Source organism: Ursus maritimus, unplaced genomic scaffold (assembly GCF_017311325.1).
Source record: "Ursus maritimus isolate PB19 unplaced genomic scaffold, ASM1731132v1 scaffold_18, whole genome shotgun sequence".
Classification (NCBI taxonomy): Eukaryota; Metazoa; Chordata; class Mammalia; order Carnivora; family Ursidae; genus Ursus; species Ursus maritimus.
In genome coordinates, this window is record NW_024424230.1 from 5,618,032 (window position 1) to 5,632,889 (window position 14,858).

General features: G+C 43.0%; 2 protein-coding genes across 2 annotated transcripts in view; both read left to right on the plus strand.

Moving 5' to 3' along the window:
* Positions 1 to 6,063: 6,063 nt before the first annotated feature.
* Positions 6,064 to 8,659, plus strand: LOC121103220 (collagen alpha-1(I) chain-like). The gene is made up of 3 exons (XM_040632352.1): positions 6,064 to 6,157; positions 7,366 to 8,029; positions 8,356 to 8,659. Exons 1-3 carry the CDS (start codon positions 6,064 to 6,066, stop codon positions 8,657 to 8,659), a joined length of 1,062 nt encoding a protein of 353 aa, XP_040488286.1.
* Positions 8,660 to 9,234: 575 nt separating this feature from the next.
* Positions 9,235 to 14,858, plus strand: part of NETO1 (neuropilin and tolloid like 1) — a 110,923-nt gene continuing 105,299 nt past the window's right edge. The window contains exons 1-3 of the mRNA XM_008685891.2: positions 9,235 to 9,516; positions 11,549 to 11,602; positions 11,833 to 11,970. Of these exons, the coding sequence (XP_008684113.1) occupies positions 9,489 to 9,516; positions 11,549 to 11,602; positions 11,833 to 11,970 (220 nt within the window). The 5' untranslated portion in view covers positions 9,235 to 9,488. The remainder of the gene's footprint in view (positions 9,517 to 11,548; positions 11,603 to 11,832; positions 11,971 to 14,858) is intronic.

Below are 14,858 nucleotides of genomic sequence, written 5' to 3' on the forward strand. Positions count from 1 at the left end.
GAAAATGCCAACAGATTTCTTACAGCTGCGTGTGGTAAGTCACAACTAGAGAGGGAACAGCTAAAGATGGAACTGTTCATCTTTCAAGCAGAATTTAGAGGAAATAGAAAGGAACCAGAACTTGCTACATTTAAAAAACAAAGCTTTTTTTGGTCATTCTCAGCCTTTCCGGAGAGCAAAATACTCTCAAATTGAAGAAATGGCTTCCAAAAAAAAAAAAAAAAAAAGTCAGATCTGGTGCCTGGCCAGTGAAACAGGGCTTCAGAGGAAGTTCAAATCAAAGTTGAAGTTATAAGAACCTTGGTTAAAAATTCAGAGAGAAGAAAAGGCATCAAGAATCTTATGTGTATCTTGTAGCTCCTCTCAACTAGACCAATGGGGCAAGGAATGCTCTTGAAGGCATTGTTCCATAGTGCCTAACCTTAGCCCAATGCTGAGAGAGAAATCTCTCAAAGAGATTAATGAATGTAATTTTTATCTGATGGAGGAGAGCCCCTCCAATAAGATCTATAGGAAACCCACAGTGTTTTTAATAAAAGTATATTGACAGAAGCTTCCAGAGCAATGCAAGGTTATATTTATAGCATTAATACAAACTCTCAGGCGTGCCTGGGTCACTCAGTCAGTTAGGCATCCCACTCTTGATTTCAGCTCAGGTCATGATCCCAGGGTCCTAGGATCAAGCCCCTTGTCAGTTCCACGCTCAGAAGGGAGTCTGCTTGGGGGTTCTCTCCTTCTCCCTCTGCTCCTCCCCTTGTTCTCTCTCTGTCTCAAATTAATTAATTAATTAATTAATTAATTAAAACATACAAACTCTCCTTCAGCACCCTGCCACTCATAGCCCTTACCCTGTTGTGTCTCGCTGCAAGCCCCAGTTTTCTCAACTCAGGACAGCAGTATCTTTGATTTCTTGAAGAGCCTCTCACAATATTTGTATTAGTTACTGAGCGTGGCTGTGCTATATGCCAATCTTTCTCAGCTTAGATATGAATCAGCATTGTTACATTAAACCGTAAAACCACATATGTCTTAATGATAGAACTATATTATAGGGATTGGTAGAGATGGAGATATAAATACAGATATAGTACAGAGATACAGAAATAGGTATGAGTATAGATATTATCCAGGTACTTAGGTTTTTATGAAATTGCTTCCATCTACAAGACACAAAAACAGGTAGTTTTTATCACTGTGTTAATAGAAGTAGCAATATTTACTTACATATGCCTGTCAGTGTGTGCAGTGCTTTATATGTAAATACTTTCCATCATTAAATAACTCTGTGTGTTACTATTCCTGTCTCACAGGTGAGAAAAATAGGCTAAGACAGTTTAAGTAATTTTTATGTATTTACTAATTGACAGATCTGGCATTTTAACAAGAAGTTCCTGACTCCAATCTTCTTAACTTGTACACAATACATTTAAACACTATAAAAAGCTTATTAAGGAATTATCCTTTCTTCTAACAGGTGATGTTATTTAGCTTGGTTACATGTAATGCATACCTACCTGCTTTCTCCTCATATTGCCTGTGTGTGTCTGTATGAACGATCTCTGCCATTCCCCACTTACACCTGCTATGTACCAAGGCCTTTCTGATCTCTAGGCTTTTTTTTCCCTACAATGCACCTGCTGTTTTCTTTAATTGCTCTTTGAATTCTTTTTTTTTTTTTTTTTTGAATACTAACCCACATGGACACTACACTCAGCAGTGGTGTCTCTGGAGGCATGCAGGCTCTGACCAGAAAGCGGAACAATGGCAGAAAACATTAGGGCTTTCCTTTGAGCTCAGGGAAAACAATTCAAGGTGCACAGCAAGGTTTGTTTTTGTTGTTCGCTGGGAGTTCTAAGATCTGGATTCCAACAGTTACTATGTTACAAATAAAGTAACACCGTGGAAATCCTGCACTTCCTTTGGCCTCATTTTCTTCATTCTCAAAAAGATAACATGGCGGAGGATCAAGTATTGCTAACTCACATGCACGTAGAGGTGAGGTGTGTAAGCCTGAACAATTCTAACTCCATCTTGCGTCCCCAGCAGACAAAACTGGCGTCGTAACAGTATTGACAGAGATGTAAAACTATGTTGGTGAAAATGGTACAAAAGCGTGGATATTTCCTACAGCGTGTCTCAGAGTAGGAGGACGGCAGAGATTGTAGTGAGTGGGCAATCATTTGTTTGAATTAAAAGGGCTGCTGACATTGGGAATGGTGGTTAATTGTGGTGCAATCAGGATTTTTCAGTGAAGCAAGGATTATTAAGAACTGGATTTATTTAATAAAATACATACCTCAAAAGCATCAGCTTATAACCTTTGACCAAAAGAACTCTGTTGTGCTTTTTAATTATGAATTGAAATGATTTTAACTTAGTCCTCTTGGATGGTAACTCAGATGTTACTCAGTTCTCATACCTTGACCTTGTGGGATGGGTTCCTGTAATACCAAACATGCCATTCAGCTTGCAATCTCAAAGCCAAACCTGAAAGCAAACATCTTCTCAATAAAAGATTCAAATTTGTATCCAAGGCATATACAACAGTTCTTGCTGGCGTCTCATTCCTTCCCCATCTGTTCCCTGGACAAAGGTGCACTCTGTGCAAATGACTGTGTAAGAGAGCTTTCGGAGTGCCCCTCAGAAGGTCAGTGCTTTATAGCACTTCCAACCACCTCTTCTTTCCTTCTACTCTGTTAGAGAGTCTCCTTTTAGAATGAACCGCGATTGTGATAGGAGGGAGTACTGTGCACAGCCACTCAGAACTACAATAAATCCTCTATTTCCAAGAGACATGTATTGAAATTTAACTATGTATGTCTATTAGAAAACCATTTTGAAGACTGCTGTTTAAAATGCTACATTTACTAAAAAGCATCGATGGCATTTTCCCTTAATGTTTAAAAATCATCGTAACTGTAAAGGCTTGGCAAAAATTTTGCTGCAGGATCACTCCCTTCTGAAATGTTTTTTTTTTTTTTTGTACCTCAGTCTGCCCTAAAACTGGGGGAGAGAGCTATTTTATATTTCTCTTTTTGTCTTGCAAAAGGAAATGAAAACATTTGGGATGTTTCTTGATACATATTGTATATTAAAGAGAACGTACAGTTAAGGAAAAATAGATACATGACTTTGCTATTATATATATTTAAAAAACCGCAACAGTATTTTCATTCAACATTCATTTCCATATACCACAGTTTGTCCACTCTTCAGAATTATTTCATGAGTCGGGCATAAGTCCTGTCCTAGCCTAACATTCAGTGTTATTTTCAACAAGCACATGGTGGCTTTTCCTATTTTCTAAATCATCTACTTAACACCCAATAAATCATCATAATAATATGCTCTGTCCTAAATATGCAAAGGAAGAAAATTTAGGTGATGCTATTAACTTATATGATTAAGGATAAAAAATTATATCTCATGCAAAAGGGATAGTCTCGTATGTGATTTAGCAACTTTAAGTGAAACTTTGTATTTCTTTTTTTTTTTTTTTAAGATTTTATTTATCCATTCGACAGAGACAGAGACAGCCAGCGAGAGAGGGAACACAAGCAGGGGGAGTGGGAGAGGAAGAAGCAGGCTTATAGCGGAGGAGCCTGATGTGGGGCTCGATCCCATAACGCCGGGATCACACCCTGAGCCGAAGGCAGACACTTAACCACTGTGCCACCCAGGCGCCCCAACTTTGTATTTCTTAATGGATATTTCGTCATGAAATGTATACATTTGTTTTTCCACTTAACTTATATTTGCCAAATGTGGTTAAATTCCTTTTTCCACTAGTGATTGTTTTCTCCCCAAAATCCCAGTGAGTGGATGCAGCGGCCTAAGTCAGTACAGAGGCAGATCCTTCACAGAGAGCAGCGTACATTCCTATGTTAGGATGTAGCTTATAGATGCTCCTTTTCTTTATATGCTCACTTACAGAACACTAGCTATTAATTAGGCTGGTGACTATTAAAAAATCCTGAAGTTATCTTTATAAGCCACTGTCAACTAAATATTAATCAGAAGTATGATAAAGTTTTTCTAAATTTTTGCATAGCCTGGTGGATCATGGAGTTCTTTTTATTCACCTCACATTTCCCCAAACAAAGATAATAATACATTGTTCCTGGAGCACGACTATCGCTGACTATGAAACATCGTGGACAATGACCCCCATCTGTAAGTAGTGATGAAAACTGGTTGAATGATGTAGTGCTCTGAGAATTCTTGCCCACTAGAGGCTATAATATTCATGTGATATCTAACAATACCATGTGTTCATACTTCTAAGAACACCATGTTTTATTTCTCTAGCCATGTTCATAAGCTATCCTGCCTTATGTAAGGTAAGATTCAATGACGTAAGATTGTACAATTTCAACAATTTTAACTATCTTCTGTATTATGAAGATTTTTCTACTGTCATGATATATTTACAGGTTGTTGAAGGGAAATGGCTTCCCATGTTGGTTCAAACCAGTTTCATGTTAGAGAACGGCAGATTATTTTTAAAGACTTCCGATATTTGGCAGCAAATTATTAATAAATGTTTTTGATAAACTAATACCATGATGTATAGATTGAGTTAATAAAGTTGAAAAACAACTTTATGTAACTAGGTTAAGTAAGCAAAAAAAACTTTAAAATAAATTTATTTAATATAGAGTGTCTGAGCACTATTTTGTTTCTTGCTTTTGTAACATCACCTGTTTGGCAGCAAATTATTAATAAATGTTTTTGATAAACTAATACCATGATGTATAGATTGAGTTAATAAAGTTGAAAAACAACTTTATGTAACTAGGTTAAGTAAGCAAAAAAAACTTTAAAATAAATTTATTTAATATAGAGTGTCTGAGCACTATTTTGTTTCTTGCTTTTGTAACATCACCTGTTTGGCAGCAAATTATTAATAAATGTTTTTGATAAACTAATACCATGATGTATAGATTGAGTTAATAAAGTTGAAAAACAACTTTATGTAACTAGGTTAAGTAAGCAAAAAAAACTTTAAAATAAATTTATTTAATATAGAGTGTCTGAGCACTATTTTGTTTCTTGCTTTTGTAACATCACCTGTTTGGCAGCAAATTATTAATAAATGTTTTTGATAAACTAATACCATGATGTATAGATTGAGTTAATAAAGTTGAAAAACAACTTTATGTAACTAGGTTAAGTAAGCAAAAAAAACTTTAAAATAAATTTATTTAATATAGAGTGTCTGAGCACTATTTTGTTTCTTGCTTTTGTAACATCACCTGTTTGGCAGCAAATTATTAATAAATGTTTTTGATAAACTAATACCATGATGTATAGATTGAGTTAATAAAGTTGAAAAACAACTTTACGTAACTAGGTTAAGTAAGCGAAAAAAACTATGTAAAATAAATTTATTTAATATAGAGTGTCTGAGCACTATTTTGTTTCTTGCTTTTGTAACATCACCTGTTTACAGCCATAGAAAAACAACTTCGAGGATGCCAATACCACAGATGAATTAATGAAAGAGTCCTAGAGGATCTGGAGCTTTATAATTTTTTTTTTTTTTTTAAACAGAGCTATGAGCCAGCAGACAAATACCACTTGGTTTTGAATTGGAAGAACATGTGTCCCACACCCGTTCTTTTAAGGGTTTTGGGAATCTTTCTTACCATTCATTGTTATAAGGTACAACGTAAGGAAACCAATGTTACCTTAATTGGGTTCCAGAAGTATGCATTCTGTGTTATCTTCTAGAAGTAGTATCTACTTCGATGCTAATTTTGCAGAACTGTGACAGGCACCCTCTTCTGGGACAGCACGCTGAACTTACACAAGCTATCGGTTTATAACCACTCCCTTTCAAAACAATCATGTCTTGAAATCGGACCATATGTATGCATAACCTTCCCTGGAGAAGCTGAACTTTTCCCATATGTTGGTTTTTCTCAGAAAGAAAAATCTTGTGGGTTCCCATTAGGGAGGTAGCATTACAGGCAGTTCTGAACTCAAAAGTGAGAAGGCAGTTTGCCAAGAGGCAGAATGTGGTGGGTAGTTAAAAGTATTTCTGCATGCCTGTGTAGGAAAATGAATAGAATTTTCAAGGAAAAGCGGCAGCCACAGCCCAGGAGGATGAGGGCAATAGTGCAAAGCCGCATCATCACTCAGCCTCAGTCTCTGGGTGAGTGAGTGGAGGACCTGGTCCAGGACATGCACACTCCTGCCCTCAGCACTGAGGTCTGAGCAGAAATGCCACCTCTCAGTCCCAGACACTGCCCAGGAGAGCACTGGGGTTCATAAATCAAAGAGGCCACTATGTCTGAGAATTTGATTTCCAACGCAGACATATGGAGCCACTAGGTTATGGTGGAGGAGTGAGGAAATGGTAACGAGTTAGTATCACCCCCCCTTTTCTTTTTCTTTTTCTTTTTTTTTCCTTCTGGGGTTTCCTTCTCGCATTTCCCGCAAGAACTACTTTTGCGGCAAAATTTAGGTGGCCAGTTTCTTGGCCCAGTAACACAATCTGCAAGTGCTGGAAAACTGACCTGGGCAAAGAGGAGGAAACATGTTAGACATACTTCCAGTGGGTGGATTTAGCAAAGACCAAGTTTGTATTCTCTTATCTTCAAATGGCAACTGAGAAATGTAGTAATTTCCCTTAAGATATTTTCTAACGTTTTAACATTGTTACTGTTGAATGGTTTTATCATTTTCCTAAAAGAGACATATTTTCTGGATGTAAAACATAATAACCATCCAGTTTTAAAACTTTTAACATTCCACTATCAACATTTGGTGTTGACCCTTTTTCAAGGGCCCTCCCTCCCCCCTTGGGGACCTGCATCTTTGTCATCTATTCACGTATCTATCTACTAGCCGCTCTAAAGGTCTGCTAACCACCCTCTGGTCACTCGTGCTTCTTTGCAGTTGGGGCACTTCTTCCTCAACTCCACTCCCATCCACCCCCAACACCAGCGCTGGCACAAGAATCACGCGTCGGTCCCATGACTCTCGCGGGACCTTCTGCCTATTGCTCTGGACCCTTTTACAGGTACAAACGTGGCCAGATACACACCGGTTTTCTGGGGCTCTCCTCCTGGCTTTCCATCCATCCACTCACGCCTTGCTCTTAGCTCCTCTCTCTCGCGGCGCCCAGTACGGCTGGAGTTGGCTCTCTGTGGGTGCGCAGTTTCTGTCTGTCCCTCTAGCTCTTCGTTCCGTCCTGCCCCATCTACCCGCCCTTCATTAAATGGATGGAAAGACTCCCCCCCCCCAACCTGGTCATTTTTACCCACTTTGAGGACTTGCAGCTGCTTGGAATCCAGGAACCAAAAGCCCCCAGCCTTGGGGGTCGCCTCACTGTCCCTCTTGTCACATGACGGGCACAAGCCCTGAACCCCTCGCGGCCGCGGTGCCAGGGGAAGGCGGGCAGCACGGGAGCACCACCAGCCGCACGCACGCCCCCACGTGGGCGGTCCCGCGCCACAGCAGCAGGTGCCGCGAGGTGGAGGCCAAGCCGGGAGCCTGGCGGCGGCCGCAGCCCGGCGCAACCGCTCTCCCGTCCCTTCTCAGGGCCCTATCCTCTCTCCTCGGCCTTCGGAGGTGATCCCAGGCTTCGCGGCACCGCGCCTCTCCGCTGCCTGCCTCCGGAGTCCTCCCTACCGCCGAATAATCACCGCCATCGTCCCCAACCGGAGCCCCAGGCCGCGCTCGGGAGCGGGGGGCGGGCCCGGGGTCCAGGACCACCGAGGCGGTGGCCGGGGGTCTCCGGTCCGGCCGGCGGCCGTGGTGGCTTGGACAGTTCGCTGCGGCCGGAGAGGGCGGGACCGGGCCGGACCAGAGGAGGTGCTGCTGCAGCGGCCGCGGAGGGACTCCCCCTCACTCCAGCGGGCTCCGGCCCTCCGCGGGGCCGCCCGCCGTTTATGTTCCTTCCTATTCATTTATTCGCATTTTACAAGCTGGGGCTTTTCCGGGCTGTTTCCCCAGCAACTCTTTTTCCCCCTCCTGAGTTTAACGAGCTGCGCCCGCGCGTGTCTGTGCGTGTCGAGGTGGGGTAGGAGGTGTTCTGTGTTTGCCTTGGGGGTTTTAAATATCTTGAGAAAGAGGAAGGAGTCTTCGCAGAAGCAGTTTGGTGGGGGCGACCTAAACATCAGGCCAGGAGATTAACCGCGAAAGTTTTACTGCTGCTTTTGCCTCCGAGCGCCCCTGCCTCGTCTCCCAGCCTGAGAGCGCAGTAAATGGCAAAGCCTCCTCCCCCCCGCCCCCGCAAGCGCCGATAAGAGAGAGAACCCGCTTCCTCTAGACAGATGCAATATAAGGGGTGGGAGACAGAGCGACCGCAATCTCTAACCTGTAAAAAGTGAAAACTGAATCCCAAAGGGAATTTTCACGCGATGGCCCCTCCCCCTTGCTCGCCTTTTATCGGGCATCGGGATCCAGCTCCGGATTTGCCTGCTCGCTTCGGGCCCCCTCAGCCCCGGCTGGCCGAGTGACGGATCCCAGCCTGGTCCTCACCCCCTCCCCCTTCCCTCCCCCCAGGATCCGAGCGGGTGTGATGTCCTTGCAGCCGCCGCCGCCGCCTCATTCCGCCGCGCACCAGCCCCGGGGGCGCCGGCCGCGCCGCGCTGTCCAATTTCGCCCCGGCTCCGGGCTTCCTGGAGGGTCGCGCAGCCCACGGCTATGACTCAGGCGCCCACTTGGTAACTCTGCCATCTTCCTGCTCCTTCCTCCTCCCTCCCTTCCCCGCCCCCTTGGCCACCCCCGTTCCCCTCCGCCACCCTCACGCCCTCCTCCCAGACGCCCACCCACCCGCTCCTCTTTCCGCAAGATCGCAGAGGTGGCGCGGAGCCCGGCGAGCCGATGACGGACCCTTTCCTCCTGTCTTCAATGCCTCAGCGGAAGATCCCCAAGGGCTGGAGAGAGGAGGGCTGCTGCTGGACATCCTCCCGGAGAGGTTGCTCCGACCTGCTGCTCGTGGTGTATGAAACTGGGGACTGAGCGAGCCCCAGCCGCCGCCGCCCGCCCGCCCCGTCGCTGCCGTCGGTCTGGACTGGCCCCCGCCTCGCCGCTCCCGCCGCCCGGCCCCGGCCCCGGCCCCGGTCCGGGCGCCCCGGGGCTAGCCCCGCGCCCGCCGCCGCCCGCGCGCCGACTGCCCGCGCGTCCTCCTGACAGCTGCGGCGGCGGCGATGATGCAAAGGAGGAGGGTGCTGCCGCCGGCGGTACTGATGGTGGCGATCGGCGCCCGGGTGTGATGCGAGCGTCATGGTGGGGATGCTGGCTTCGCGGCGGTGAGAGAGCGAGCGAGAGCGAGCCAGAGGCGGAGGACGCCAGAATTCGGATCTTGCTGCTGTGTGGGCTCGGATCTCTCTTTTCCCTCTCTCTCTCCCCCCTTCATTTGGTTCTTGGTTTGCACATTTAAAATCCCCCGACTCCGTCCTCTCCCCACCACTGGAAGTCTTCCCGTCTCTAAATGGAATTAGTGGAGATCGGAGCCTCTGGTGTAACGAACAGACATGATCTATGGACGCAGTTTGTTTCACAGTGAGTACCTATCCCGCCGCGCGGGTCCACTCGCGGTCCCTCCTCCCTCTCTCCTCCCTCGTGGCCGAACGCTCAGGGAAAAGCCTCGCAGCCGCGCTCCAACCGGACCCCGCAGTCCCCGCGAGTCCGGGCACCTGTAAACTTTCTGTTTGCAGCATAATCGAGCGAGGCGTGGGGGCGGCGCCGGTCAGTGGTCGCTGGGTCTCAGAATCTGCGGGGGACAGCATCCTTTCCGTCTGCAGGGACGTCCTGGGGGCGGAGGCGAGCACGTGCGGGAGCGGCTGGGAGTGGGCCGGGGTGCGGGCGCAGGTGGAAGGAGGGAGAGCGCGGGGCCCACAGTTTGTAGAATGCAGGGGATAGTCCTCTTTCGGGGGCTTCCGGAGCTCTGCGGGCCCATATTTTCACTCCAGGAGGGAGTTTAGGGCGCACCTGAACGCAGCGCTTGCGGGGAGGGAGAGTGCCAACCTCAACTCTGTGGCCCGAAGACCTCTAGTGTTGCGTTATGGGTGTGTGGTAGCGCGTGCAGTTCAGAGGAAAATGGCTTCAGAAGTCATCAAGTAAAAGGCAATGTAAGAAAACATATGATGGAAATTTCACATTTAAAAGCTGGAATTCCAATGTTAATCCTGTGCCACGCAGTTAAAAGGCCGGCTTTGTGGATGTGTTAGTCCTGGTACTTGTTCCACCGTGTGATTCCATCAAAACAGGAAAAGCAGAGAAGGTTAGAAGAAAAGCAGAGTAACACCACGCTTACGTCCTGGTATTGATGGCCGTGTACCTGTGTGTTTGTGTGTCTAGAATCCTGGCAAGTTAAAATAAGATTCTTTTTTTTTTTTTTTTTCTGTTTAAACACAGACGACAACAGCTAATGTTTTAATCTAAAAGCAGATGATCAGGCAGGAGTACAAAGTAATATAACTGATACACTTTCTCAAATGCTGATATAAAGGCCCACATTCTTTTCTTGGAATAATCTGAAAACATAAATTTATAAGGCCCTGCTGTGAGCTTCAGTTTAGGAAATCATTGTGAATTATACCTTCCCTTTCCCAAATTAATTTTAAGTGGAAATATTATTGTATACCTAATGGAAGTTAGAGCGTTTAGGGAATTGGGCAACAAAATAAATAACAAAGATAAAGTAGAAGAGGAAAAACCAGTAATTATGAAGACTAGATTGTTTTATTACTTTTCTAGTTTCAGGTTTTATAAAAATGGTGAGTAAATCAAGGTACGAAAGTAAAGCAGAGGTTCGGGTTGCAGTGGTCTTTGCAGATTTGCTCTTGGTAGAGATCAGGGTCTTTTTTTTGATGCTGAAAAACTGGCTCAATAAAATGCTCATAGAAATCACCTTTCTCAAAGTAAGAATCTATTTCTGGATAATGCTAAATATTAACTCAAAGTTAAGGTTAGAAGAAATTAATTGCATAGTTTAGGAAGTGCTGAGGACAGGGGTTACTTGGAGGTATAATACTTTTTTGTAAGAAACGTTTTTGTAATGCTGCTTAATGCCTCCAATCCACATTTATCTGTTTTTCTCCTGTTCCCCTCCCCCACCGGCCATAACATTTGCCCAAGTATTTGTTTTCTCAAATACAACAAAGCTGGCATTGCCTTAGGGTCAGTCATGGAGTCCTTCCTCATTGTTGCGGTTTCAGCCTTTCACCTGGTTCCTCTTCCTTGAGAGATGCTAGCAAAGCTTTTCCCTAAGGGCAGTTAGAAACAATACAGGTCCTGAAATCCTACTGTAATGTGACAGGAGTAGATTACAGCATTGCCTCTGAAGTCTTGCGGTATGCATTTGCAGTTTTGGGGTCTCAGCCATCCTTGACTTGCGTTACTTCCTGAAGGGATTCCTAAATTTTCTTGATTTGTGCACTTTTAACCAGTTTTGGCACATTCTGAGTTAACTTGGAACAGTTAACAGTAATACAATTAATCTGCTTTGATATTATCTTTATGCTGTTATGGAATGTGATCATTTCAGTGTATATTAATATGATCTCTTTCTAATTTTTCTTTTCTGTTTCAGTTGTAGCAAGTTTAATCATCTTCCATTTGTCTGGGGCAACCAAGAAAGGAACAGGTGTGTTTCTTTGGGAAAATGCAGTGGAAGACCTCTATTTACATTTTTCTATTTTCCCATGTATTCTTAATATTCCAGAATATCTGAAAATTTTATAGCGTGTATGATTGATTGATTTTGACTAAGACAACATTTCAAAATTAATTTACTAATGGATATTATAAGAATGTCCTCTCTATTTTTAGTCTTATAGAAAATTGGATGATGGCTCTTGTTTTTATTTTTTACAGAAAAGCAAACCACCTCGGAAACTCAGAAGTCAGTGCAGTGTGGAACTTGGACAAAACATGCAGAGGGAGGTATCTTTACCTCTCCCAACTACCCCAGCAAGTACCCTCCTGACCGAGAGTGCATCTACATCATAGAAGGTAAGGGGAGAGAGAGCCAGGGCTGGAGAGAGTGCCAGTCCAAACCTGGCCATAGCTCTGCTTTGGATGGACAGTATGCATACGGACATTACAAAAATTAGTTTTGGAGACCGTGCACAGAAATATCTCTTAATGCATCAAATACCTGTAAAATTTGGAGTCGAGCTGATTATTGAAATTATTAGCAATGGCTTATGAATAAGTAAATTCTGGCAAATAAAAGCAATTCGGTAACAGTTTATTTTGCAGGTGATTTAACTGATTTAGAATTCTTAATAGATGGAATGGATGTATAGTTGGCATAATATTACCTGATGTATAACAATTTTAGAAACTAGTATTTTATTGGTTAACAGCTAGTAGAAAACCCCATACATTTGTTGTTTTTCCTTAATAATATAAAATACAAAAATACATATTAATTTTAAAAATAAATCAATAATCATGTTTCCAAACAATCTGAATGATAGTTGCCTTAGTTTGTGTTAAGAAGTGACATTATCATACTTTAATGCTAAAATCAGGATTCCAAATTATGATGCTTGTTTCCATCATTTTCTTTCCTCACTCAAAAGATAAATAGTGCTGAAATAGAGATCATTTCCCTTTGAACATTTCCAATTTCCATTACCCTCATAGACAGCACTCGATTAAGTACAGCTTTCTAAAATGAATGATCATTTCATCTAGTGATGAAGATTTCAATATTGCAAGTGTTAATACCTACAAGCCCCAAACCTGCAACCCTTTTCCATCCCCCACCCACACAGGTACAGACAGATCCGAGCCGCCTTAATGGAAAAGACAGTGTATGCTCAGTATTTATTTCTAAATGAGGGGCATGTTCATTTGGTAGATCTTTGAAAGAAAAAGGCTTTCTGTTTAACTGATTTCAAGAATTCCTATTTAGAAATGATTCTTTTTCTCTTTTTGTAACTTTTAAGCTAAGAATATTACCTCTCTCCTTTTTGTGCTTGAGGGTGAACTTTTAGCAAAGATATCCTGCCCTACAAGAAGGAGGAAAACCAATAAGCTTTGATAATAAAGGATAAAACTGAGAAATCTGAGCTCTGCAGTTTTGTTCCTCATGTGATTGATAGAAAAGGAAATTGAAATATGGAAATTCTGAGTTAAAATGAGTTGTTCTCTTCATCAGGTTAATATTACCTACCTATTATGTGTGTGTGTGTGTGTGTGTACATAAAACATTCAAAGAACTTAATATATATTAAAACATTGAAACATAAAAAGTAGGTAATTTTTGTTGTCCTCATTTTATGGACAGGGAAACAGACACAGGGAGGTTAAATGTCTTGCTTAAACTCACATAATTTGTGTTTTGAAGGAACAGTATTCTAAAACTTAGAATTATTAAAAAGAATAAAATAAATTAGTTCTCTCATTTAAAGGATTAATTCAGAAGCAGATCTTTGCATATTAATTGTGCTTTCATGTTTATTGTTATTTAGAATTAAAAAGCATTGCTAGCATTTTATTTTACTATCGTGCATATATTTGCCTTCATTCCTGGTTATGTCAAGGACAAAACTTAAAGTTGAGAAATTAATAGAACTTCCTGTTACTATTAATCATACTTCTAAACTCTCTTTGAAATACTTCATCCTAGCCATTGTTTTCATCCGTACGTTTATTTAACCAATATTTATTGAACAACTACTAAGAAACAGCCACTTTTCTAGATAACAGTTTAGAGAGCCTTTAACGAAACAACCATCGTACTTGCCTGTGGAACTTATTATGTGGCCTGGGGACCATGCCCCGTTCAGTCAACAATCTAAAGGGGCCCCCAAATTAGCAGTGTTTGGAGCAGAAAGGAGAGGAGCCTATCAGGAGGAGGAGATGCTTTCGCTCAGTTTTGAAGAACTGCAGGGAGGTAATTCTCTATTCAGAATGGCCTGTGCAGAAGTTCGAGATGTGATGTGGTTGGGACCCGTGGGTAGCTTCTGCGTAGTGTGAGGAGAGGAAGAAGCAAGGAGACTCAAGAGGTCAACAGTCTCTCAGATTAAGGAGAACTCGGTATTCTGTCTGCTCCAGCAGTGAAAGTGAAAGTTTGAACTTTATATGATAGACAATGGGGTGCCATTGAAATAATTTAAGTGGAGAAATAATAAACTGATATTTTGGTGAAGTGAAGGAAGGAAAAGCAGTAAGGAGGAACCGTTGTGAAAGACCACATGAACCATAGTAAGAGCCTGTACGACACAAGTGACACTGGCTGGGGTGTCAAAGGAAGAGCCGAGAGGTCTTCAGGAAACTGAGTCATGAGTGGCTGGATATAGGGAGGAGAGGTAGGAAATCTATTCCAAAATTTTTGGCTTGGTGACATATGGATGGAATTGCCATGTCAGGTAAAGAATATGGGTGGAGAAAGAGGGTTTAGAGGGAAAATAATGAATTCCATTTTGGTGTTTATGGAGATGTCAGGTAAAGAAATTGGATACGTGAGTCTAGCTCACTGGAGAGCTTTGGGCTGAAAATAGATATTTATAGGTGATAAATATGGATTGTTGTTGAGGCGTTTGGTATGAATTAAATTATCCAGAGAGAGTATTTGGAGCTCTATTTCATAAATCTTTCAAAAAATACAGATGTCTGGGTCTGTCCCCAAGAAGTCTGGTTTAATTGGTCTTTGATGGAGCTGCAGGCACCATTATATTGTCATCGCTCTCCTTTGGGATGACAGTGGCCCCCAGAACACTGGTCTAGAAAGAGCGGAAAGAAGACGTAGAATGGGTTTCAAAAACAACAGGGAAGGGATGGGAGAGTAAGGAGAGGGTGACAGAGACTGTGAAGGACAAGCCAGCGAGATGGACTAGAGATCCGGTAAAAGATGCCCCAGCACGTGATACAGGTGAAATTTCGGAAGG

Excerpts from the sequence above, each read along its gene's own strand:
- LOC121103220 (XM_040632352.1), top strand. The coding sequence starts at position 6,064 with ATGAATAGAATTTTCAAGGAAAAGCGGCAGCCACAGCCCAGGAGGATG. Across the intron at positions 6,158-7,365 it reads CACTCAGCCTCAGTCTCTGG|CCCTGAACCCCTCGCGGCCG; the intron begins GTGAGTGAGTGG and ends GACGGGCACAAG. Across the intron at positions 8,030-8,355 it reads TCTGTGCGTGTCGAGGTGGG|GGAATTTTCACGCGATGGCC; the intron begins GTAGGAGGTGTT and ends TGAATCCCAAAG.